Source organism: Lampris incognitus, chromosome 7 (assembly GCF_029633865.1).
Source record: "Lampris incognitus isolate fLamInc1 chromosome 7, fLamInc1.hap2, whole genome shotgun sequence".
Classification (NCBI taxonomy): domain Eukaryota; kingdom Metazoa; phylum Chordata; class Actinopteri; order Lampriformes; family Lampridae; genus Lampris; species Lampris incognitus.
Genome location: NC_079217.1, coordinates 12992732 through 13019524, shown reverse-complemented (window position 1 = coordinate 13019524; position 26793 = coordinate 12992732). Strand labels below are relative to the sequence as shown.

At 43.0% G+C, this 26793-nt stretch overlaps 1 protein-coding gene across 2 annotated transcripts in view; it reads left to right on the top strand.

Moving 5' to 3' along the window:
- LOC130116038 (glutamate receptor ionotropic, kainate 1) overlaps nt 1–26424 on the top strand; it is a 34413-nt gene extending 7989 nt beyond the window's left edge. The window contains exons 2-15 of one of the 2 annotated variants that reach the window (XM_056283962.1): nt 2704–2871; nt 3024–3281; nt 6282–6463; nt 7030–7083; nt 8295–8468; nt 9213–9356; nt 13081–13188; nt 15149–15262; nt 15378–15581; nt 15703–15926; nt 22906–23024; nt 23319–23536; nt 24561–24786; nt 24924–26424. In XM_056283962.1, the coding sequence (XP_056139937.1) occupies nt 2704–2871; nt 3024–3281; nt 6282–6463; nt 7030–7083; nt 8295–8468; nt 9213–9356; nt 13081–13188; nt 15149–15262; nt 15378–15581; nt 15703–15926; nt 22906–23024; nt 23319–23536; nt 24561–24786; nt 24924–25213 (2483 nt within the window). In that variant the 3' untranslated portion in view covers nt 25214–26424. Of the gene's footprint in view, nt 1–2703; nt 2872–3023; nt 3282–6281; nt 6464–7029; nt 7084–8294; nt 8469–9212; nt 9357–13080; nt 13189–15148; nt 15263–15377; nt 15582–15702; nt 15927–22905; nt 23025–23318; nt 23537–24560; nt 24787–24923 lie in introns of those variants that run through there. The other variant, XM_056283964.1, reaches the window with a different exon arrangement.
- The last annotated feature ends 369 nt before the right edge of the window (nt 26425–26793 follow it).

Genomic DNA, 26793 nt, shown 5'->3' with positions numbered 1-26793 from the left:
CATACACAAACAAAAAAAAGCCCAATCCGAGTGTTTTGGTCCTAACATTGATGCTTCTGTCTGACTTGCCTGCTGAATGTTTGGATGTCTGTGCCCTGCATGCAGTTTAGTGAGAGCAAATATTTATCTTTAAATGCATCTTTCCTGGAATCGTATCACTGCAGACCCAGATGTTTTGGATAATTTACATGTGAAAGACCGGTAAAATTGACTTGTGGGGGGGGGGGTAGACCAGCCTTGCCATTTAAAGCAGGTGGTGACAATCTGGTGTTTTCCTGGTCATTATTGTGTTTCCGTGGCGCAGTCTGCGTTAAGTGACATGTGCAAAAGTTGCACACATTGCTTGTGCGTAGCCGGAGTAATATATGACCATATTGCTGGCCGTCGCATGCTAGAACCATCATCTTTCTGGAGCACCGCAGCGGATTAAGAGTTGGATGGTTTTCAGAATGATCTCCTCAACCCCCCCAAACCCCTCCGCTCCCCCGCCTCCTGGCACACACACATACAGCAGAGAAGTGATTGTATTTAAAGAGAAATGTATCTTGAAATTAGATTTTGACAGACTTAGTCACAGCTCAATTTTTAAAGCCATTAGTTTGTGTTTTATCTCCCTTTCTTATCCAGAGATGTCACTGTCACACTGCGCCCGTGGAGCCGGTTTCTAGAAGATTTACAAGACAGTTTCATTGTCGTGGTCACATGGGTTGTATGCAACTGGGTCATTCATCATTTGAGAGGCATTTATTAGCATCTTTTTTTTCCATCACTAGGCTATTTGACAGTCCTTCGATAATAGACAACTGTCACTGGCCTCTGATTATTGTGCAAAAGGACCAAATAATGGCTTTTCATGTTAACTACCACCAGATTGCCAAAGAAATAAATAGGATACACGAGTCAAATGCCTCTTTTCCACTACATGGTACTGGCTCGACTCGACTTTTTTGTTTTCCATTACTGGAAAATACCGGCGTTTTGGTAACTGTTACCACCTTTCTGGTACCACCTTTGTCGAGGTTCCAAAAAAATGGAACGGGTACCAAAATCAATGCAGACCTGCTACACTGAGGGGGTACTGTTACGGTAATGGAACGACACTCTGCGAATCGAGTCGAGCCGAGCCAGTACCATGTAGTGGAAAAGGGGCAAAAGAATCTGGTACAGTACGATCTTTGAAATGATGTTCACAACTCGGATATTGTGTTTATTTTTCATAATTCCTTCCTTTTGTGTGATAGAAGTGAACCTCAGCCATCCAACCCTCAGACTGCTGAGCCAACAGATGAGCTGAAGAGCCATTATAAAATTCTTTAGGTTTGACCAAGATTCATCACATAGAGACTCGATGCTAATGCAAATTATAGTATAAAACCAAACCAGTTTTCAAATATTCCCTCCAGAATTTGTGGCCTCGTTTTGTGATAAATTTCAGGTAATGCCTGCTTGTTTTAATTAACACAGACAACAGAACTGTGCATGACCTGTATAGGAGCAAAACCACTGAAAGATGATGACCTACCCCCTAGAACACACAATAAGGAGCCATCATATCAGTGTACACAGATACACAGCAGTAAATGTGTTACAGCTACAGTTTAGACAGTACAGCATGTAGTTGAACATGCATGTGCGCATGTTCAGGATTCTGAATTAATTTCAAATTCATTTTCAGGATTTTGAATATAACTTCATTCCAATTGTGCAAAACATTTAACCTTTTCAAAAGCCTAATTGTGAATCCCAATGGATGCAGGCCAGCGAAGTTAAAAGCAACATAAAGACATCATAAATATACTGTCACTACTTATGTATTGGGTCATACGTCTCTAGCATGTAGAGAGTAAGGCGTTGAAACGTCAGAGTTAAACACGCCTGCTTTTTGCAGCACGCTGTTTCTCAGTCTGAGCAGAGACACTTGTCTTATAATCACTATACCAAAATTACATGACATTATATTATCAGCTGCCTGCTTATATGAGTGATCGGTTATGAATTGGTACACACACACACACACACACACACAAACATATATATATATATTAAAAAAAAATATATATTTGTCATGGAGCAGCAAATTGAAGGAAATTCAATACGACTGGACAAGGTTGATGAGTGTAGCGTGCCATCTTATGAATTCTGCATTCATTATTTTATCAAAAGTGAGTGTAAAATCAATTTTGGTAGTGTGACATTTCGTTCTATGCCGTAATAACTTGTGAATGGGTACAATTATTCTCTGTGAGGTTTGTAGATAATCGAGTCAGTGAACGGTGCAGTGAATGTGACGCTGTGTAAGCTTTCGGTGCACGGAAAAGCGTGTCGTGTCCGCAATCATCGGCACCGTTTCATCAAAGCTATTGTTTCGTCAGCTTGTGAAATTGAGGCCGTGTAAGTGGGGTTAAGTTACACAAGGTCAAGCCTCTCTGAATTTGATTAAATCCTGTCATCTCAGTCAAGTTGCTCGGTGGCATTATGTGATAGAAGTACCATGAAATTTGGGCCACATTATGCAACTTTTATAATGCGGTAGCTTTGCCCCGCAAATTTTGACATAACCTTTTAAGTGGAAGTGGAAAACCACGAGGTGTCAATTTAGCATGCTCTTCTAGCACCCCTTTTCATTATCTTTCTTTGATTATTGTGTTAATATGATCTGCCACTGTTCTGTTTCGCTGAACCCCTTCTTTCTCCAACTTACAGGGGGCATCTTTGAGACCCTTGAGAATGAGCCTATCAGTGTTGAAGAGCTGGCCTTTAAATTTGCCGTAACCAATATAAACAGGAATCGGACCTTAATGCCAAACACCACATTGACCTATGACATCCAGAGAATAAATTTGTTTGACAGTTTTGAGGCCTCGAGACGAGGTAAGGATAATCTCAGCTAATGTTTTGATGCTTCTGCATGCAATTAGTTTTCAATGGTGCATCAAAGATGATGGTGAGAGATGGTATTGAGTGTCGTACCTGCAAGGCCACTTTTTATTATTCTGTCTCCACTGTTTGTTCCCTTACCTCAGCCTGTGATCAGTTGGCCCTGGGTGTGGGAGCAGTATTTGGCCCCTCTCACAGCTCCTCTGTCAGCGCGGTCCAGTCGATTTGTAATGCCCTGGAGGTGCCCCACATCCAGACCCGGTGGAAACACCCATCAGTGGATAACAAAGACAGCTTCTATATCAACCTCTATCCTGAATATGCCTCCATAAGCCGGGCCGTACTGGATATAGTACAGTTCTACAAGTGGAAGACAGTCACGGTTGTGTACGAGGATGCCACTGGTGAGTAATTTGGTCCAGAAGGATGATGGAGGATGATGAAATTAGGTGTGATGTCCATCAAGCCATTATCCAAACCACTTACCCTGCTCTCAGGGTCACAGGGATGCTGGAGCCTATCCCAGCAGCCATTGGGCAGCAGGTGGGGAGACACCCTGGACAGGCCGCCAGCCCATCACAGGGCTCCAGTCCACCACAGGGCTCCAGTCCATCACAGGGCTATACTTAATTAAATCCAGAGGGACAGCCCGTCATCAGCAAAGCATAAAAACCCATTCCAGACAACCAAAGGAATTGAATCAAGTGCAAGAGGACTTGGTATATATCCGTGAAGACGTTTCGCCTCCCATCCAAGAGGCTTCATCAGTTCGTGCCTGATGAAGCCTCTTGGATGAGAGGTGAAATGTCTTCACGGATATATACCAAGTCCACTTGCATTTGATTCAGTTCATTTGGATAACCATGACCTGGATGAATGAGAACATTCACAGACACATTCCAGACAACATTTCAGCAATGTTTGATACATGATGCAGTCCAAAATGGGGCGCTGTAATTATCCGCAATATTGGGGATTACTACACATTACATTTATATAAGTAAAATGAGAACGGTATGTGGGCTTGCTTGTTTCTGTCTGCATGCATGTTCGTGCATTTGCATCTGTGGTCACACGTCATGTTTCCGTGTGTGTGTGTGTGTGTATACTGTGTATGCACATGGATGTGTAGGGGTGACTATTTATCATAAATGTCACTGAAGTTGGAAGGCAGGAAGGCACCAAAATTTAGTCTCCGCACAGGAAGAAAAGGTCCTCGGCTCAGAAGAGCTGCTAAACGACAGCAGTCATGTAACCGAGTCTCTTCTGAGCAATCGTCATGAACAAAAGCTTCAAGATGCCCCAGAAAGAGGGCAACAGCTAAATAATGAGGTCGATCTATTGTGTTCTGTCACCGCAGGAAGTATGTCAAGGATTCTGATGTTGCTTGTGCTCTATTTGTGACCCCAAGCTTTGCTCGTAGTTGGTCATACCTGTAGCTTGTTACACAGGTTGCTGGGTCATGTCGTGCAGACTTTGTAAATTTACGGCATGGCCTTTTTTTTCATAGTCCTCGATTTGGTTCAATTTACAATTGTTTTCAGATTTTTTAAAAGCCTCTGAGATGGAAAAAAAATTCATTATTAGATGCCACTTTGTGGATACAAAACATCAAATATGAAATCCTACATCCAAGGAACCCCTGAGAACAGCAGCTGTTTTCTAAACAACAATTATGGACGAGTCTGTCTTGACGAAATTGTAGAAATTGACCAATTTCTGGTTTTCTAAACGACATAAAAACTTTCTGTGAGCTCTATGGTAAATCACTGCAAGACTAAAGATGCTAAAAGACATTATATACGGGGGCTTCCGGGTAGCGTAGTGGTCTATTCCGTTGCCTACCAACACAGGGGTCTTTGGTTCAAATCCCTGTCTTACCTCCAGCTTGGTCGGGCAGCTCTACAAACACAATTGGCCGTGTCTGCGGGAGGAAAGCCGGATGTGGGTATATGTCCTGGTCGCTGCACTAGCGCCTCCCCTGGTCGGTCAGGGCACCGGGGGGAGGGGGAATAGTGTGATCCTCCCACGTGCTACGTCACCCTGGTGAAACTCCTTACTGTCAGATGAAAAAGAAGCGGCTGGCGACTCCACATGTATCGGAGGAGGCATGTGGTAGTCTGCATCCTTCCCCGGGTCGGCAGAGGGTTTGGAGCAGCGACTGGGATGGCTCAGAAGGGTGGGGTAATTGGCCGGGTACAACTGAGGAGAAAAAAAAAAGGGGGGGGGATATTATAAACTGTTCATTATTCACAGTCAGTGGCTGGCAAAAATTAGTTGAGAAAAGTTGATAAGGATGTATCTCAGCTAACACTTTTAGCTGGCAAATTACTGTTGGTAATACAGCATACAAAGGAATGAGCTCAGATGGAACACACAGTGGATGCCATACTTGATATTTTTGCAGAAACTGTGAGGGCAGAAGAGCTAGAGATCAGAGGACTGATGAGTAAGTAGAAAGTCCAGGATTGACCCTAGGAGGAGGAGATGTCCCAGAAGTGAATGAATTTGAGTAGTCTACTTAGGATCGACAATACAGATGGAAGGCAGTGGTGAGAAGGAAGTCTAGAAAAGGACACAATCTGGGTGGAATTCATAGAGAAAGGTAACTGACGAGTACTTTGTGACAAAATAATGCCGATGAGGGCAAAGGGCAAGGTATACAAATCAATGGTTAGGCTTGCCATGCTCTATGGTATGGAAGCAGTGACAACAACAGAGAGGCTCTACATTACAGGTAGCAGAGATGAACATCTGCACTGGTCCTTGGGAGTGACTAGAAAAGATCGGTAGAGAAACGAAGAAGTGAGAGCTACATTCAGGATCAGAGGAATGGATTCAGAAATTGAGAGAGACAAGATTGAGATGGTTTTGACACGTACAGAGAGGAGGCAGATTATATGGGAAAGAAGGTAGTGGACATGGAAATACCTGGCAAAAGAAAAAAAGGAAGACCATGGAAAAGATGGAGAGATCAGACAGAGGAGGACATGAGGAGGGTTGGACTACGCAAGAGGGATGTGTCAGACAGAACACTATGGAGGGCAAAAATCCCCTGTGACACCCCCTGAGAAGCAAGGACAAGCCGAAAGAAGAAGTAGAAACTGAGAGGGAGACTAGCTGTGATGAAAACCAAGTCTGACTCTCATGTATAAACTTGGGTTTAATCCTGTTAAAAATGGGTTTTGGAAAATTTGCAATTGACAAAACAAAATCAAAATTTAACAATGCCGTCCTTAACTGGCCTTGGTGTCCTCAATCTTATCTACTGTTTGTTTTATTTGTATATATATTTTACCCTGTGTCTTGTAGGCACCAATCGGGAGTTGATAAATCTTTCACCAAGTCTATTTGCCGCTCATCTTGAGTCTGAAAAATAATACGCCTGTCTTTTTTTATCCAAGGGCTGATTCGTCTGCAAGAATTAATTAAAGCGCCATCCAGGTACAGCATCAAAATCAAGATCCGCCAGCTGCCAACAGGAAGTAAAGACGCCCGTCCTCTCTTGAAGGAGATGAAGAAGGGGAAGGAGTTCTACGTGATCTTTGACTGTTCCTATCAAACGTCAGCTGATGTTTTAAAGCAGGTGAGTCCATAACAAAACCTCTGCCACCATCTACGCCTTCCTTCACCGGTAAAGCTTCTTTGTTTTTCAGTCTGCATTTGAGGACTTCAAATCCAAAAACAGAACATTTCCACAGAGGTCTTCAATGGAGCATACACCCAATGTTATTTTGGCATTTCTGCATTGCTTTCTGTTTAATATCCACTATGCACAAGATTAGTCAAATTCTATCCCTTCTGAAATCCAATGTTCATTTCCAAATCCAAGCACAGCCTATTTTCCAGCCAGACATACACATTTAAAACCAACGGCTGAAGAGAAGATTAATTGGAAACTCCACGCAAACATGAGCAAATTAAGACATTGACTCACTCAGATACTTGTTAGTGCAAACCATGCAAACAATACATAATGAAGCTGCTCAGAATGAAATGTGTAATTTGTAAGTCTCCAGGGGCGCGGGTGTAGAAATGGACGGGTGGTGTTGGAGGTAGTAAATGTGATTTGTGCGGGCAGGGGCAGAATTCTGGTGAGTGTGCAGTCAGAGGGAAAACTTTTTAAACCTCTCCATCCTGTTTGTGCTCTAGATCCTGTCCATGGGGATGATGACTGAATACTATCACTTCTTCTTCACTACTTTGGTAAGAAATATGCTGGCGTCACACCAACTTGTTCAACTTTCTGTGTTCAATAGCACTTCTTGAGATTATTTTACTTGGCGCATATTCATGAGAGCTTAAACATCTGTGGGTTGTCTTAAAAGTGGACTGTAGGGTGTGACTGATGCACCTTGGTAGGATGCCATAATATTACACATTGTTCCATTGTCTTAATTAAGTGTCTTTCTATCCCAAGCAAGCCAAGCCCTCTGCTGGATAAGCGTTCACTTTGAGGTTATGTTATATAAGGACTGGTGGGCGGCGGGGGGGGGGGGGGTCATACATCTGTATTCTCTTTTATTATCAGATCACTGGATGTGTTGCAGAGAGCTAAGGCTTTTTATATTGTTCGCTGTTTTAATCAAGAGTTATTTTACCCTTGTAGAGTGAAATGCATCTATTAGCTGTTTAAAGGAAAGTCCCTCGAACCCTTCACCAACAATTATGACGATGGTAATGATGATGATGATGATGATTATACTTCTTCTTCTTCTACTACTACTACTTCTTCTTCCTCACAACATACAACAGTTCTCAGATGGGGGGGGGTGTTCAATTTAAGAGGGAAATTAAATTTTAAGAAACACCGCGCTCGTGCCACTCGCAAAAGTATGTGTATTTCAAATTGTGGGGTAAGTTTGTGGAATGGTTTGAACTCAAGGAAACCGCAAGTTTAAATCAATTCAAAAAGAGGTACAAAAAGATTGTTTTAAAGAGGTACAAGGATGAGGGGGAGGTTTTGCTCCTCTCATGACCGTGACACCCATGGCAGATGCTGTTAATGTTGTTGATGGAAATCATTGTTATTGGTTTTTTTTTATCATTTTTATTGGTTTTACTGTTTTTTATTGCATCATTCTGAGATAGATATTGAGAATGACATACTCTGATGTGTGAAAAACTAAGTTTCTTATTTAGATTTATTAATTGGGCATTAGAGAGGGGGCAGGAAATTGTACGTAGTAACTTCCTCTTGCTCCTTTTTTGAACATATATTTGTTGGATTCTCTACTGAGAATTCTTGTTGAATTCTTCTGGTTTTATTTTTATCTTTTTTTTTTTTTTGCTTTATCTATGCTTGGTCATTTTTTATTTTATTTTGCATGTTCGAAACAAAGACATTTGATTTGATTTAATTATAGTTGTAAGAAAGACAAAGTCAGCAGTGATGGCATTTTTGTTTGCTTCCGTAGGACCTATTTGCCCTTGACCTGGAGCCCTACCGTTACAGCGGGGTCAACATGACAGGTTTCCGACTCCTGAACATAGACAACCCCCAGGTGGCGTCTGTGGTGGAGCGGTGGGCCATGGAACGAATGCAGGCCCCTTCCAAAGCCGAGAACGGGATGATGGAAGGAATGATGACGGTGAGGCGACCTTGACCCCTCCTCATTCCTAATGTTAATCTGGTCCCAAGTCGTCCTGTCTGGCTACATTCAGAATTAGACAGCGAAGCATCGCCCATTCCTACTCGCCATCCATGTTAACAAAGTAAAATATAGTTTTGGCATCTTGTCTATTTTCCCTGTGCGCCACACATAGCTTTCACAATAAAACACTGAGACCATTTATGCATCACATCTCTGAACCATACTGGCCCAGGCTTCATTCTCCACCATCTCGCAGTCTATAATTGTGTCTTCTTGTAGTTATTGGCTGTATATTTCCCATATTAGCACCAACGTAAATTAACAGTAACCACAGACATGATATATTGGACCTCCTATAAAACTTCACTTTCCAAATGAAAACTGTAACACATAGAGAGACGTGCCTAAACGCTATGCATCTGGTGTAAACAACAAGCTGTCCCATAATTTAAAAGTATACCCTCCAACGGACTGAAAAGTGCTTCGGGTACATTCACTCATTAAATTGTGTCAAGCGTGTTTGCTGTGTTAAATAAGTCGTAAGTAGATCGATACGACCGTTTGACCGATTCAACCTCTGTTTGGTTATAAGGTATAATTTTTATTGTGTGCGACTAGCTAACACACCTCTGCCTGTTTCGGTCGGGTTTGTTTCAGGATACTCTTGTGTTGTGCCTGTGTGATAAGTGCGATTTGTGATCCCCGGAGAGCCACGGTGATGTTGGCTGTGTGTTTTTGCAGACTGAAGCGGCTCTGATGTATGACGCCGTCTACATGGTGGCTGCTGCCTCCCAGCGCGCCTCCCAGATCACTGTCAGCTCTCTTCAGTGCCACCGACACAAACCCTGGCGCTTCGGATCGCGCTTCATGAACATGTTCAAAGATGTGAGTAAGGATCATGAATGTGCCCCCCTGCCCCCATCCTCAACCTACATCGGTCCCGGCCTGCTCGCTGCCTGTGTTTTATTTCGCATGGGCACAGGAGTAAACAACAGAGTGGGAAGATAAGATGTCATAAAGGAGTAATCAGAACCAGAACACTTTATTCATCCCCGAGGGGAAATTGGGTAAAGGATATGATCCATCATACTGGCAGTTGTCTCTTTCCATAGTTGAGGGTTTGTGTCATGTATTGTTGGTGGCTAGCATTGTCTGCCTGGCAGGCTGTCAGATGGCTGAAATGGTGATAGAGAATGGGTGCCTCTTCAAACACCCACTTTAAGGTAGTGTGGCGGTCTATTCCATTGCCTACCAACACGGGGGGTCACCGGTTCGAATCCCCGTGTTACCTCCGGCTTGGTCGGGCGTCCCTACAGACACAATTGGCTGTGTCTGCGGGTGGGAAGCCGGATGTGGGTATGTGTCCTGGTCGCTGCACTAGCGCCTTCTCTGGTCGGTCGGGGTGCCTGTTTAGGGGGGAGGGGGAACTGGGGGGAATAGCTTGATCCTCCCACGTGCTACGTCCCCCTGGTGAAACTCCTCACTGTCAGGTGAAAAGAAGCGGCTAGCGATTCCACATGCATCAGAGGAGTCATGTGGTAGTCTGCTGCCCTCCCCGGATCGGCAGAGGGGGTGGAGCAGCAACCGGGACGGCTCGGAAGAGTGGGGTGATTGGCTGGATACAATTGGGGAGATAAAGGGGGGAAAACGCCAAAAAAATAATTATATATATATAATTTTTGGGACATTTTGAACTTTTTGAGACATTTTGACACAAATTAAACACTATCTTTTTAAGAAAGAGTTGTTACAATTTCTCTTTCGGAGAGGTTATCACATGGGTCTTTGGGCAGTCATGTGATTTTGAAGGACACAATAATGAGCTGCATGTTAATGTCATGTATTTGAAAATGAAGTGTTCGCCTCTCCATAAGCTGTGGATCTGTTGGCGGAGCGAACAAAAGCCTGGTACACAAACAGACAGAGGGTAACCGTAATTTCAAGTTTAAGGAACGATGCCATCAGACCAGTTGTAATTACACAAGTTCAATCACTGAGGATGACTGTATTAGCTGTCCCCAGACATATTAATTTCAATGTAAAAAGCTATTTTGTCCTGTTGCACTCTGTAATTAGTTTGTTTGTTTGAAAAATAAGTTATTTAGTTGTTGGTGGTATTGAATGACACAATGCCTTCTTAGCAGAAAAAAATAAAACAGCCCAGACGGGCGTGAATAGAGAATAAATGATATATTTTGCCGTATGCATGATCAGATATTTACTCTTAGTTGATTTTTTATGATCGGCATACACCCATAAACTAATTTAGGGGTATGCATTTTACTTATTGGTGCCTGAGCAATTGGATTCCGTCTGCTTAGAGATAAGCATGAGATTTTGCCATTTACATATTTAAATAAGATCTGTTAATTTCTTTGTTAAACTTGTGCACCACGGCATAACTTATGAAGAAAACAAACCCACAGAAGATGAACTGACCAGGGAAAAAAAATCATCTGCACTTTACTGTATTAGCTGTTATGCCGAAGTGTCCTTGAGCAAGGCAATACATTTGGGTGCGCGTTCAGTTGCTTACACTTTATTGTCACCTCCCTTTGGAGGCTGGCAAACTGTAAACACTTCCCCCTACTGGTATCAATGAACTATGAAATAATTATCGAGCCTTTTTGAGAAACTAACCAAATTAAGCTAAACTGTGTCGGGTGGCGTATTCGGTGAGTCGTGAGCACGGTTGCCTTAAAGGTTGAAAGACATGCATGGTGGGCCACAGATAGGTATGAATGGTGTATGTGTGGACCCTCTCCATTGCATGCTGGGATAGGCTTCATCCCCGAACAAACCTGAACTGGATTAAGTGGGTATTACAAATGAGTGAACAATCTGTACAGTCTAATCTCAGTCCATAGAATAAATCCACACTCCGGTCCATGTTGAGCAGGCTTGTCGTGGGTGACGGTGACTTATGGCAGCCTGGCATATGACTAATGGTAAATGCAGATAAGTCTGTGAAGGGGCCAGGACGTCCTCAGATAGAAAGGCTCTGCTAAAATTAATGGATGGTTCCAGAGGTTCCAGTGGCAATTCAGTTTCCCTCTTAACCCTTCGTACAGCCTGGATGCAGCAATCAAAGAGGGTCCCACATGTTTTGCACAGTAATGAGACAAACACATGGTGGCAGACATTTTTGATTGGTGAGGATTTACAAAGGAACTTGATTTGATGAGAGAAATAAAGCTCTACATGGGGTCAAGTAGGTCAAACAGATGTGTGCAACGAGACTGTGAAATGTTCTAATCAACGCGCAACGACACAAATGATTCCCTATTACTCCCCGTAGATAGCCAAGCCCTACACATCTCAGTTTAGTGTTGGTTACATGGAGACCAGCTCACAAAGCTGCATTTCACTCACATGGAACAGGCTGCATGTGGATTTTGTCATGTTTTCTCCTCTAACATGATACCGTTCCTTGTCATGGCCTTAGCATGAACAGATTTTTGACATTTGCTTTTTTTAAAGTGTATATTTGTGCATTTATGTGAAAGTATACATGCAAGTATGTGCAAATTGCCACACAAAATACCACCTTGTCATCAGTAGTTTTTTTTTATTTATTATCATTTATCAATGCAGCAGTCTGTGTATGCACATCCATTGTCGATTTGTTGAAGAAAACAAAGGTTGAAATTAAGACCTCAATTGATTTTAAGGAATCTTGTCTGGAACTGCCAAGTACAGTTTGAATGAATGAATGAATGAATGATGATTTACTTCGAACATGTAAATGAGCAGGATATAACATACAGATAAGCCGTTGCCAATAATCTGAAGTGATATACAAATCCATACATCAAACTCATACTTTATACTAGTAGTTTCCAAATACAGTTAATACCTTACCAATTTGTATTAACACCCTAACACTAATGCCCTGAATCAATTCAGTGATTCAGAATTTCATTGAATTTCAAGTTCTGAGATGACTTGTACCCAACTCAGTTAACTTCATCATCAACTCCATCCAAATATCGTTGAACACAGGCACCTTCTCTGTTGCCCACACACTGCTCTCTTATAGGAAATTTACCTTGCCTGCCTCATCCAAGTACATCTGCATTCTTAGATACTCTATATATCAGGGATGGGCAACATGATCCAGAAAGGGCCAGTGTGGGTGCAGGTCTTTGTTCCAACCAAGCAGTTACACACCTGAGTCTACAAACCAAGGTTCTTAGCAAGGGCTATTGGTTGACTAATAGACTCAGGTGTGTAACTGCTTGGTTGGAACAAGACCTGCACCCATACCGGCCCTTTCTGGATCATGTTGCCCATCCCTGCTCTGTATCATTCAAGCTGCTTTACGGCATTATGAAATATTATGAAGCTCTAAAAAACGGTTCGTACTGGAGATTGATATGCACAAATGATCACCACTGCACAAATGCCCATTAAGATGCAGTACGAGTTAAACAAGCCTTTGTCAGAGATCATCGCTTGAGGCACAACCCATCCATTTTTCAACGCCATATTTTCTAGTGTTTCCATTTTCTATTCTCCTGTTCTAGGGGTCTTTGTTTTGAGTATATTCCTGTAAAAGGAAGAAGCGAGAGATTCATTTTGTTTGGTTTTTGACCCTCCTTTCCTGCAGGCACAATGGAACGGCTTGACAGGACAGATAATTGTTAACAAGACAGATGGCCTCCGGAAAGAATTTGATCTCGATGTCATCAGCTTAAAGGAAGATGGCCTGGAGAAGGTGAACTTTTTAACCCATCACTCCAAATGACATGACATTGACCAAAAAATTGCAACATAGTTGTACAGTAGTAGGGGAATACAAATAAATGTAGTCAAAGAGAAGTTTTGTCATTGAATTGGAATTTTACCACTGGACCTACCCAAGTTCAAATAATAACTAAGTAAAAAAGTATATCGTCAATATATTGTGAATGTTTCTCAGTTGTGTTTCCAAAATTTGACTCTATTTGTTTTGGCCTCTAGTCCTCTAGAAATAATCGAAATTATACTACAGGGGTATTTACAAAACCAAATTTTTTGGGACTAACCATGATCATTGCTAGTATTAATTATATCAGGAGAGATCCAGAATAACTTCAGTTTACTTAAGTAGATGTGAATGTACTGACCTGCAAAAGTATTAGAAAGTATGGGAAACAGAAGATGAACTCGAAACTACTTTTGAGGTATACAATAGATCAATGGTTCTCAACCTTTTCGAGTCGCGACCCCCCCCCCAAAAAAATCAGGTTGGTGTTCGCGACCCCCCCCCATAGCACTGGGACACCCTAATACAAACACACTGATCGCTCATGAACTGTCTGTCCAAGACTGTTAGGGATTACTGTAATGAAAGCTACCAAAACTCCATGAAAGCTACCAAACTCACACAGGAAGCCCACTGCTTTGCCTACAGACAGAACTAAGTCCATATTAGCTTTAATTAGTGTTTTTAGCTTCATTGAAATAACGACATCACGTGCACACACACTTTTAAAAAAATAATTTCCCCCTTTTTCGCCCCATTTGTACCTGTGTCCAATTACCCCACTCTTCCGAGCCATCCTGGTCGCTGCTCCGACCCCTCTGCCGATCTGGGGAGGGCTGCAGACTACCACGTCTCCTTCCGATACACGTGGAGTCGCCAGCTGCTTCTTTTTACCTGACAGTGAGGAGTTTCGCCAGGGGCACATAACACGTAGGAGGATCACGCTATTCCCCCCAGTTACCCCCCCCAAACAGGCGCCCCAACCGACCAGAGGAGGTGCTAATAAGGCAGTGACCAGGACATATACCCACATCCAACTTCCCACCCTCAGACACAGCCAATTGGGTCTGTACGGATGCCCGACAAAGCCGGAAGTAACACGGGGATTCAAACTGGCAATCCCTGTGTTGGTAGACAACGGAATAGACCACTACGCTACCCAGACGCCCCCATGCACACACACTCTGACTCTCACAAACACCCTCAATAAAATCTGTTCTAAGGCTAATCATATCACTGATACAGGCAATGTAATGTAAAAACCATTCCCCAGTCTTAAATACGTTATTTTATTTTTTTTCTCCACGACCATCTGGTGACCCCCGGAGATTATCTCGCGACCCCCTTGGGGGTCCCGACCCCCAGGTTGAGAACCAATGCAATACATAACCACAAACTGGGTTGAACAAGTATAGAGTAGGCCATATCACTGGTATTAACCTTTTTCTTTAAGTGGAGCACTATTAAATTTAAATGCTTTCTCTTTATTATTTTTGCAAGACAATCGCGGGCAACAACCGTCTGAATAAAGTGTGGAAAAAGGTTTGTACTTTGGCTGCCTGACAGACTGAAATATGATAAAGCTGTTTACCAGAATAGTTCACTGCCTTTGTGATGTCCCCCTGTTCCTAAGACAATGTGTGCAACCCTTCCATACAGGGTACGGCATTTCGACGGTATTGTATTTCATGTCTCTTGTCTTTTTCATCCCCCACTCCTCCACTCCCTCTCCTATTGTATGTTTAGATCCCCAAGTCCTCATTTTCTGCACCCCCGTCCACACTACTTTAAATAAAGTTAGTTTAATCTGCAAATAACAGCGGGAATTTATATTCATTTTCTAACTGTGACAAGAAGTGAGAACACATTATTCAGTCAGTGAGCTTGAAGCAAATGTTTTCTTATTTATGTATTTATTTGTTCTTTCCAGATTGGAGTGTGGAATTCTCAGACTGGCCTTAATTTGACTGAAAACAACAAAGACTCGTCAACAAATGTGACCGATTCGATGGCCAACAGGACCCTGATTGTCACTACTATTCTGGTATGGATTTGTTGAAAGTAAATCACCATCAGGCAGCATTTGCTATTATTTAATCAGGAATCAGAAGTATTTTAAAAAAAAAATTCTATGTTATCTATGCTCTGACATGTGGCAGGAAAATCCTTACGTCATGTATAAGAAATCCGATAAGCCACTGTATGGAAATGACCGCTTTGAGGGCTACTGTCTAGACCTGCTGAAAGAGCTGTCCAACATCTTGGGCTTTGCCTATGAGGTAAAGCTGGTGTCTGATGGGAAGTACGGCGCTCAGAATGACAAGGGGGAGTGGAACGGTATGGTGCGAGAACTCATTGACCATGTGAGTAAATGATCGTCTTTTATCAGTCTCATCAATGAAAGAAAATAAATGGATCAACAGTGCCACCGGTCTGTTAGTCTGACAATATCCCAGGGTTTTTTTTTTTTTTTTTCTGTTCTAGGTGGCTGACCTGGCTGTGGCGCCTCTTACCATCACGTATGTGAGGGAGAAAGTGATTGACTTCTCTAAGCCCTTCATGACACTTGGGATTAGCATCCTGTACCACAAACCCAATGGCACTAATCCAGGAGTTTTCTCCTTCCTCAACCCACTGTCTCCTGATATCTGGATGTATGTGCTGCTGGCATGCCTCGGAGTCAGCTGCGTATTATTTGTCATTGCCAGGTAAATTGCCACATAAAAAAAAAGAAAAAAGTTTGGATGCAACTTGATTTGTGTTACACTGTGGGGTCAGGTGTGGATGTATATCAAAAGGGTACGAGCCCCTCAGCCCTGTATCCAAAGGAATTAAAATTACTGCAAATGAGACTGAGCTGAATTCACTTGATTGCAGGTCACTGTGTAATTAAAATGCAACTTTAAAACGGATGCTAGGGTGTCCGGGTAGTGTAGCAGTCTATTCCATTGTCTACCAACACAGGGATCGTCGATTCGCATCCCCGTGTTATCTCCGGCTTGGTCGGGTGTCCCTACAGACACAGTTGTGTCTGTTTGGATGCAACTTGATTGGGAAGCAGGTGGGAAGCCGGATGTGGGTATGTGTCCTGGTTGCTGCACTAGCACCTCCTCTGGTCAGTTGGGGTGCCTGTTTAGGGGGGATGGGGAACTGGGGGGAATAGCGTGATCCTCCCACGCGCTACGTCCCCCTGGCGAAACTCCTCACTGTCAGGTGAAAAGAAGCAGCTGGTGACTCCACATGTATCAGAGGAGGCATATGGTAGTCTGCAGCCCTCCCCGGATCGGCAGAGGGGGTGGAGCAGCAACCAGGACGGCTCGGAAGAGTGGGGTAATTGGCTGGATACAATTAGGGAGAAAAGGGGGGGGGGTAAAAAAAAAAGGATGCCAATTGGCAAACTAAATGTTAGCTCAGGGGTGACCGCGCCTTTGCGGTTGCAGCCCTTAGACTGAGGACCAGCATCCCCTCCATATCAAATCTGCCCCCTCCATCAACTCTTTTAAGTCCTGGCTCAAAACTTACATTTATTCACTAGCATTTGAGTCCTCCTGATGTGGCTGATTTCTAGTTTGTGCCTACGTCCATGTGTTGTTTATTTGTGCCTACAAGCTATGTGCCCTGTTGTCTATGTCAGTGTTTCTTGTATTTGTATCGGCACACTGACTGCAAAAAAATAAAACAAATGAGTTTGTTTGTGTTTGTGTGTGTGTGTGACTACTGACTTTTTGGACATGCACACACACTCGCAAACATACTGCAACTACTCCCAAAGTTTTTCTTCTGGTACAGACAAAACCACGTTCCGAGTGTTTGACAAGTGTTTTATTGTCTTCTTTCACAACTTCAAACACCGTGAAAAACTGAAATGAAATAAATATTACATTTTATCATATTATCGATGCAAAATCGGTCTGTTGGCCAACAGCCATTTCTTAGCAAAATACCTTTTAGTGTCCATGAGGAGTTAGCCATGTAGCTTACCAACTAAAACTAGCATCAGTGCCCTCTTGAAACTTGTATTCACATTAACTTGTGAAACAATAAATGAATTACACAAAGGTATAAAGATTAACAAACAATCACATACCATGTGCGCCTTCTGACCAGAAATTTAGGAGTCATTACTATCTTTTAATGTCACACCGATACTCTTCTTTTCCAAAGACACTTTACTCTGTGTGTAACTTCAGATGGTTCCGGCAATGTACGCATTTCCTCTTAAATTAGTCAACTTGATCACATGACCAGTATCTTGCCTATTCAATGTAGCTCAGTTATCTGAACACTACTACTACTACTACTTTCGGCTGCTCCCGTTAGGGGTCGCCACAGCAGATCATCCATTTCCATCTCTTCCTGTCTTCTGCATCTTCCTCTGTCACACCAGCCACCTGCATGTCTTCCCTCACCACATCCATAAACCTCCTCTATGGCCTTCCTCTTTTCCTCTTCCCTGGCAGCTCCATATTCAGCATCCTTCTCCCAATATACCCAGCATCTCTCCTCCACACATGTCCAAGCCATCTCAATCTTGCCTCTTTTACTTTGTCTCCAAACCGTCCAACTTGAGCAGTCCCTCTAATATAATCGTTCCTAATCCTGTCCTTGTTCGTCACTCCCAATGAAAATCTTAGCATCTTCAACTCTGCCACCTCTAGCTCTGCCTCCTGTCTTTTCATCAGTGCCACTGTCTCCAAACCATATAAAATAGCTGGTCTCACAACCATCTTGTAAACCTTCCCTTTAACCACTGCTGGTTCCCTTTAACTCTTGCTGGTACTTATCTGAACACTAGGTGTCATTATTATCCAAAACATTGTGAGACCAAAAGTTATATTTACAAATATAATTTACAATACGATTACACAATAACACTTATTATACTAAACAAACTATTTCCTCTGGAAATGTTTTTGAAGATATTAAGAAAGAAGCTGCTACAGCTACACTGCTACCAAAATTACAAAGATTTATGTTGGCCATGTTTGAACAGAATTAATAAATCTTGTAAATGTCTCATAAACAGGTAATTAACGTTCACATACCAGATGTTATTTCAAATTTAGATTAATTTATAAAACATCTTGTTCTTGAGCTAATTATTATTAGGAAGGTCCGGACGCTCTCTGAAGTGTAGAGGCATTTCCAGATGTCTTCTGCATTTTGTTGAATTTTCCGTTCAACAGCTGTAGAAATTGAATGTCTTCTAAGGGCTGGTTCTGGAACCTTTGTAATTTTCTGATGCACTCGAGTCCTTTGAGGTAGTTTTTGTTTTGCCTTTTGAGACACCTTCGTTGACGTCACCAGGGTGCTGACTTTGAGACGCTTCTGCACCTTCCCAGGTTTTTCATCTGCAAGTTTTAATGCATAAAGGGAAGAAATAGGATTGCGTGCAATGCATGCCTCCTCTGTCACAAAGTCCGAAAATTCCTCGAAACCTGGATATGGCTTCCCTTCATCTGGTGTTTTAGTGACATACTGATTCCAGCGGGTTGTTGCCCAGTCAGGAAGTTTCTGTAACAATTTGATTTTCTTCACAATCATCCAAAACCCCTAGACCCTGTACATGGGGCACTGCATGCTTGCAGGAGATGAGGAAATCACTAAACCCCCTTAATTTCAGAGATTCTCTTGGTCCTGTCTTTGGCCAGCTACTTAGTTTTCCCCAGAATGCTCTTTGGACAATGAAGGGGTGGCCATAGCGTTTGTTCAAGGCATCCCAAGCCTGTGTGTATGCTTCCTCATCACTTCTATTAAATGTTCCCTTTAAGACACAAAGTGCCTCTCCATTTATTTATTTTTTTCAAATAGAACAGTCTATATGCTGGGATTGTACAGCTTGTTTCGATTAAAGCCTTGAAGCAGGTGCGCCATTCAGTGAATTTGAGTGGGTCTCCTGTAAACATGAACAGCTCTGGTGCCGGAAGTCTAGTCATCACCAGGGACTCTTTTAATGCTTGAACCAGCAAACCTTCATTCGCTTTTGGCTCTAGTTTACTTTTAGAGCAAGGAGGAACTTGGGGAACCTGGGCGCACGGAGTGCTGTCATGCTGCGAAGCTGACTTGGAGGCAAAGTGATTAGTACTCCAGTATCTCCTATTTCAGCATTCAATTTTGATTCCTCTTTAGCATATACATTATCTTCAGCCTCCATGGCTTCAAGGTTCCTTTGATCTTCAAGCATTTTTAACCTCTCTTGCTGGGCTAGCACCTCCTTCCTCTGGGCAGAGATTTCTTTTTCCCTGTTTGTTTCAGCATGTTTTGATGCCAAACGTGTCGCTGCCTCTGCCTTCTTTACTGACATATAACTTCCTTGCTGACTACCCTGTCCAGCTCTTGACACAGTTGATCCATATATTGACCTGGCATCTTCTCTTTGGAGTAACTGGGGGAGATTTTCTTTCACAGCCACTGCATCAAATGCCTTAGTACCAGCTTCCGCATAACACCTTTTCAGGGGTACAATTATTTCAGTAGTAACTGAGGTGCAGCTATCCATTCTCCTTCTTATATCTTGAGATGGGGTGGTCAGTGCACGTAAACTCTCATATTCTTGTTTTAGTTCTGACTCATTTTTCCACAGCTACGGTCATTTCACCTAACTCAGTTTTAGTGCATTCCTCCTTAAGTTTAGATCTGATGAACTGAACCTCTGTCTTGAAGTTTACATATGGGAACATAAACGTTCTTTCCTTCCGTGCTATATCATCCTTTCTGAACTCAAGCATTTTTTTTCTGTTGGGCGTTTCTCCCTTTCTGATCGCCCCACCTCTTGTCCACCTTGAGATGATGGCTCCTGGAGTCCTACCTTTTGTATTTCAAGATCTGCATAAATTTCAGCCATGCATTCCTCCATTTTTTTTGTCTTTCCGAGTCTTCAATTTCAGTTTCTAATTTCCCCTCTAATTGTACCTTCTCATCTTCTAGCGCCTGGATTACTTGATCTAGTACATGAATTTCTGGTGCGCCTTGCTCCATTTTGCTAAACGTACTTACTTACTAACTATAGAACCACCAGGGAAATACACACTATCAATTATCAAAGGATATTTTGAATTGCAAGAAATATTAATAATAACATCAACCGGGAAAAGAAACGGTTTCCAAACTTAAGAGATACAGTCTGACCTGGTGTGGGTGTTATAAGTTATTGCAAACAGAACTGCCCAAAGACGTCATACCTTCCTTACTGCTGTCCTTGGCAGCTGCAGCACCGTCTCCTTATTGCGCTTAGATTCCACTTCCGCGCTGGATTGGAGGATTGAAGCTCGCGATGTCACGTCGAACGAGTGCTGGGCTACGCAGGCAGATCTTCCTCGTGGGTTGTGGTAATGGAGTCCGGAAGAGACGCGGGCTTTTACAGCCTTCTCAAGAACGCGGGTCAACCTCGTCGCTCGCGCCCATGAACGGCTACGTTGTTCACCGTAACTACTCCCAAAGGTTTTCTTCTGGTGCGGACAAAACCACGTTCCGACCAGATGTTTGACAAGCGTTTTATCGTCCTCTTTCACAACTTCAAACACCGTGAAAAACTGAAATGAAATAAATATTACATTTTATAATATTATCAGTACAACATGACTGTTGGCCAACAGCCATTTCTTGGCCAAATACATTTAGCGTCCATGAGGCTGTGGTTAGCCATGTAGCTTACCGACTAAAACCTAGCATCAATGCCCTCTTCAAACTTGCATTCACGTGAACTTGTGAAACAATAAACGAATTACGCAAAGGTATAAAGATTAACAAACAATCACATACCGCGTGCGCCTTCTGACCAGAAAATTAGGAGTCATTACAATCTTTTAATGTCGCACTGACACTCTTCTTTAGCAAAGACACTTCACTCCGTGTGTAACTTCAAACGGTTCCGGCAATGTACGCGTTTCCTCTCAAACCAGTCAACTTGATCACATGACCAGTATCTTGCCTATTCGACGTAGCTCACTTGTCGGAACAGCAGGTGTCACTATTGTAACCTATTTTTCTGGACTTGCCTGTTAGTGATTTTAAGTTCCCGTTATAAGCTGTTGCCACAGTATATGCCTTGAGCTCTTATTTTGAAGGCTGAAGAGAGAGCGGAAGTGCTGTGCGCAGCGTTGTTGCTGTGGAGTTCTGTTGGGGGAAGAATCCAAATAAAGTGGTCCTCGTGTGAAAGTGGAACCTCCGTATTTGTTATTTTATAGTTTCATACAGTATAGGCGACATCTACAAACCCTCGGTTACATTGGTGGGATCCGGAAGTGTGCAGATCCTCAGAAGTCTCTTTGGAGCGCGGGAATAACAAAGCGCGAGGGCGCGCTTCCGGGAGAGGGTGACGACTGTAAACTACTAATAAGACACGTTAGCCCCTAGCTAACGAGTCTGACCCTTTAGCCGAGCGGTTAGTGATGTCGCCTTGTGGTGCAGTACACCTCGTATCGAATCCCGCACCGGGCTAAAAATTAAATTGTTACACTATTATCCAAAACATATATAACCCAAAGTTATATTTACATATAGTATTTCCAATATGATCACACAACAATACTTATTATACAAAACTAACTATTTCCTCTGGAAATGTTTTTAAGATATTGTAAAATACAAAAAAAAGACTCACTGGCCAATCGGCCAGGGTGGTTAGCGATGTCGCCTTGTGGTGCAGTACACTGCAGATCGAATCCCGCACCGGGCGAGAAAATAGCGCGGTTACAATACTGAGAAAGAAGCACATTTTCCTGCTACAGCTACACATACTGAGCATCAAAACGTCCAGCAGGTGGATATAGTTAGTCTCGCATTGTCAGTGGTCACCGCTGTGTTTTGGCAAGGAAAGGTTAGCTGCATGCACCACCATGAGCAACAGCATGAGTCGTCAGAGTGCTTCCCAAAGACACACTTCAGCTACTTGCTCTGTTCTGTACAGCCAGTGGCGCCCCCAAGGGGTGGCCACGGCCACCCTGATACTATCCCTGGCCGCCCCGCTGGCCCCCCCAGCCACGAGTTGCATACGCAGAATATGCTTCTGATTATGCATAATATGCTTCTATCTGATATTTTGCATTAGGTGCTGTTCATTTAAATGAATAATGTATATTTTTCTTAACTCTCATATTGACAGTTTTCAACTAGCCTATACAGTATACTACAACAGCATCATAGAATTCCCGAAATTCAGTCATGGCTTTTGGGTTTTGGTGTGCCACCCCAATATTTTCAGTGGCCCCATTTGGCCACCCCTATGAAAAATTTCTGGGGGCACCACTGTGTACAGCACTTCGCTCAACGTGTTTTGTTTTGTTTTTCTAAATGTGCTTTGTGAATAAATTTGACTTGACTTCGATATATCTTGTCTCGAACAACGCTGGTAGCACAACAATCATCGCTGAGCCAAGCTTCAAAGGTCCATAATGGGTTGCTGCACAGAAACCATCTGTTTGTATGCAGCCTTACTAATATTCCACATTGATTTTCATTTTCTTCATCAATGGGAAGATTGTTTGGAATAATTTTTTTGCACATTCGGAATAATCAATAATGAGAAATAGACAAAGGGGCTTTAAAGCTCGTCCCAGTTAAATGCTGTTGAAAATTGCTTTATCGAATCTCGTTATTTTCCAGCTCGTTTTACTGAGCTGAAAAAAAATATCTTTGAGCCATGACATCTCTTTTTCCAACCACCTCCGTGTGGTTATTTACATGCAGGTTCACGCCCTACGAGTGGTATAACCCCCACCCCTGCAACCCCGACTCAGATGTGGTTGAAAACAACTTCACCCTGATAAACAGTGTCTGGTTCGGAGTTGGAGCGCTTATGCAGCAAGGTACAGCTCTCTGGAAAAACATTCATTTATTATTTTTCAGTGGTTTTTCCCCCATACCTGTCAGATGCTTCATTCAGTATGCGGTGTGTTTTTTTTTAACCCCCACTGTTATATGGAGAATATTTTTGGTGTGCTTGAGACAGTATAAGACACTCTTTTAGTCTTGGGTATTTTTGTCACAGTTTCATCCAAAGTGTCTATTCATGGGGTGTATCCTCTCTTTCTCAGCCATACCCATAAAAGTCCTACTTTCTTTGCACGTCTTTTCATCCGTCTTTTGTTATTATCTTACAGGATCCGAACTGATGCCGAAAGCCCTTTCCACGAGGATAGTTGGTGGGATATGGTGGTTTTTTACACTGATCATAATCTCATCCTACACTGCCAACTTGGCTGCCTTTCTCACTGTGGAGAGAATGGATTCACCGATTGATTCTGCAGACGACTTGGCAAAGCAAACCAAAATAGAATACGGTGCTGTGAGAGATGGCTCCACCATGACCTTTTTTAAGGTAAAGATATATTCAAAAAGGCGGAAAAGTGAGTGTACAGTGGAGGAGGGATACAGTACAACGAGGAACAGTGCCTTTACCCCCCCCCCCCCACACACACACACACACACACACACACACACACTGGGATTCATGTGGGAGCACGGTGGCGCAGTGGTTAGCGCTGTCGCCTCACAGCAAGAAGGTCCTGGGTTCGAACCCCAGGGTTGTCCAACCTTGGGGGTCATCCCAGGTCATCCTCTGTGTGGAGTTTGCATGTTCTCCCTGTGTCTGTGATGGGTTTTCTCCGGGTGCTCCGGTAGCCCCCACCATCAAAAACACATGTATGCTAGGGTTAATACTCCTGTCTGTGCCCCTGACCAAGGCATGGCAAGACAAACTGGAGTTGGTCCCTGGATGCTGCACGGCAGCTGCCCACTGCTCCTAGCTACACAGCTAGGATGGGTTAAATGCAGAGCGTAACTCTCCCAGGCGGATTAATAAAGTATCTCAAAATCAAAAAAAAATAATCCTTGAGCTGTCAGTGCTCAGATATGAGAGCAATGCCATTGTCATGCTGTTGCCGAATGGACGATGAGAGAAAGGTCATTCGACGAGCAGGGTGTAAAGGTAAGGGTTAGGAGTCCAGCATCTTGTGGAGCCCATGCTGTCAAACTAAGACCTGTTAGGAATTCATCCACATGATTATGAGGATTGATTGCTTTGCCTATAGGACATCTGAATGTAGACTACAAATTGAATCAGTGCTGGGAGATTTGGACACCCTTGTCACATCCCATCTGTTGGAGAGCAGAGAGCCAGACAGCGATTCTTTTTTTTTCTTCTCTTCTATGCTACTGAATGAATCCCCAGATCAGCCCATAGACTCTCATTTTCATTCGATGTACCGTAAATGGGTGAACATGAACCAGTGACCCTATAGTGATACTATAATAATGCCCACATCCATGCTTAAGTTGTGAATTGCTGTGAGGGACACCGCTTAAAGGCCTGTATATCCCTCTTTTCTTTTCTTTTTCAACAGAAATCTAAAATCTCCACTTATGAGAAGATGTGGGCATTTATGAGCAGCAGAAAAAACACCGCCTTGGTGAAAAACAACCAGGAGGGCATTCAGAGAGTCCTCACCACAGATTATGCCCTTCTCATGGAGTCAACCAGCATTGAGTACATCAGCCAGCGCAACTGCAACCTCACGCAGATCGGGGGCTTGATTGATTCAAAGGGCTATGGAGTGGGAACCCCCATTGGTAAGACTAATAATTAACAAACTAGTTAGCAGCTTGTGCTCTGTCAGAGTTTAAATCAAATATTAAATAATTCATAAAGCATATGGTGTGAAAATGCCAATGTTTTTCATACTCGCACATGTGTGCTCTATTTCCAGGGTCCCCCTACAGAGACAAGGTGACCATAGCCATCTTGCAGCTGCAAGAAGAAGGAAAGCTGCACATGATGAAGGAGAAGTGGTGGAGAGGAAACGGCTGCCCCGAGGAGGACAGCAAAGAAGCCAGCGCCCTTGGGGTGGAGAACATAGGGGGCATCTTCATTGTGCTGGCTGCTGGACTTGTCCTCTCAGTTTTCGTAGCTATTGGAGAGTTTATTTACAAATCCAGGAAGAACTTGGACATTGAGGAGGTGAGTGTCGGTCAGTGCGAGTGGCACAATAAGTATTAACAAGCAAATTGACTGAACCCTAAGACTGTCACAAACCTAACACGTTTTGCATCTATTGTTGTTGTCTTCTGGGGACTGCATTACTCACTTGGCCAAAACTGGAAAAAAGAAAAAAAAAACAAGCAGATGTCGGTATGTGAAAAACTGCAGTTTTGCAATCACAAGCAAAATACTTTATTGTAGAGTAGTGTTTATAGTAGTTTGGAGTAGAGCATATGGACTTTTTATTCTTAATTGGAACAATACCTTTTAAACCCTTTTTATGATGACACATAGTTTATGGCTTCTGACAGCAGACTGCTTGACCATCTTGGCCTTGCTGCTTTTTGAATCCAGTAAAAAAAGATGTTTAATAATGTATTTATAGAAAGATTTCATTGTCATACCATGATACTGTAGGTAAGTGATGGACGCTGTACAGTATCACTTGCGGCTAATTTGCTATATCTGGAATAACTTGTCTGAATTTAGCAGTTATTACAGTAGATACAAGGGTATGCTGTCATTGTATGTTTGCAATTTTCATATTCACAGGGCAACACAGAAACTTTGGCTTAACAACACAACTTCACGCCACTTTTGTATGTGATGATCCATTCAAACACGTCTTTTGCTTAACGCAGTAAAGAGTGCTTCCGGTACGTTGGCAAATGAGCAGTCCTCAAAGCAAGTTTTTGTTCATTAACTTGCTTTATGTCTACACATTTTTTTTGTATTATTTGACATCTGTGGAAATGCATGTCGATGTTCTGTCTCAAAGGCACTGTTTCAGAATGACTAAAGTTGTGTGAAAACCTCGCATCTTTCACCTCTTGTTTCTTCTTGCTTGGGTTTTGGTACGAGCACATGGTTCCTCTGCCCGCCTTGCCTCCTTTTTTCCGGACGCAAGATCTTTTTCGAACGCTCCAAGTTTTGGATTTCAGCTCGTGAAACTCGCCGGATCATAACCAGAGGACCCGAGGGCATTCCTGAGGTCTCGTTGTGTCCTCTCTTAGGTCCTGTGTGATCCGCATTGTGCCTGCATGATGGTTTTCTTCAAGACCCGAGACTTCCTCCTTGTTCTTGTTTGTTTGCGGGCACATGTGGCTGTTCAGTGCTGTTTCCGTGCTATGCCTTTGCTGAATACTGCCAAGGTCTTAAGTTAACACGCTTTATTGCGGTGAGTAGATGTTGGCTACGTTTGATGAACTGCTTCTGAATATAAAACGGTTCCTTTTGAATGTGAAAACAAACTGTTGTATATATTTGTTAAAGACACATCACACTCCTCACTTGATTCTGCCTATTCCCAACTGGTTGACAGATGAAACGGTCAATCTGAGACCTGTTTTCTCACTCCCTTGTTTTTGTCGTGTTGGGGGGGGGGGGAGTGAATCCTTCATTCTCATCAGTTTGATAAAAAAAAGGCCTTTTCAAAAAGCTGTGTGGTGCTTAAAACCTCCACCTGGCGGGGGCGTCGGGGTTGCGAAGCGGTCTATTCCGTTGCCTATCAATACGGGGATCGCCGGTTCGAAGCCCCGTGTTACCTCTGGCTTGGTTGGGCATCCCTACACACACAATTGGCCGTGTCTGCGGATGGG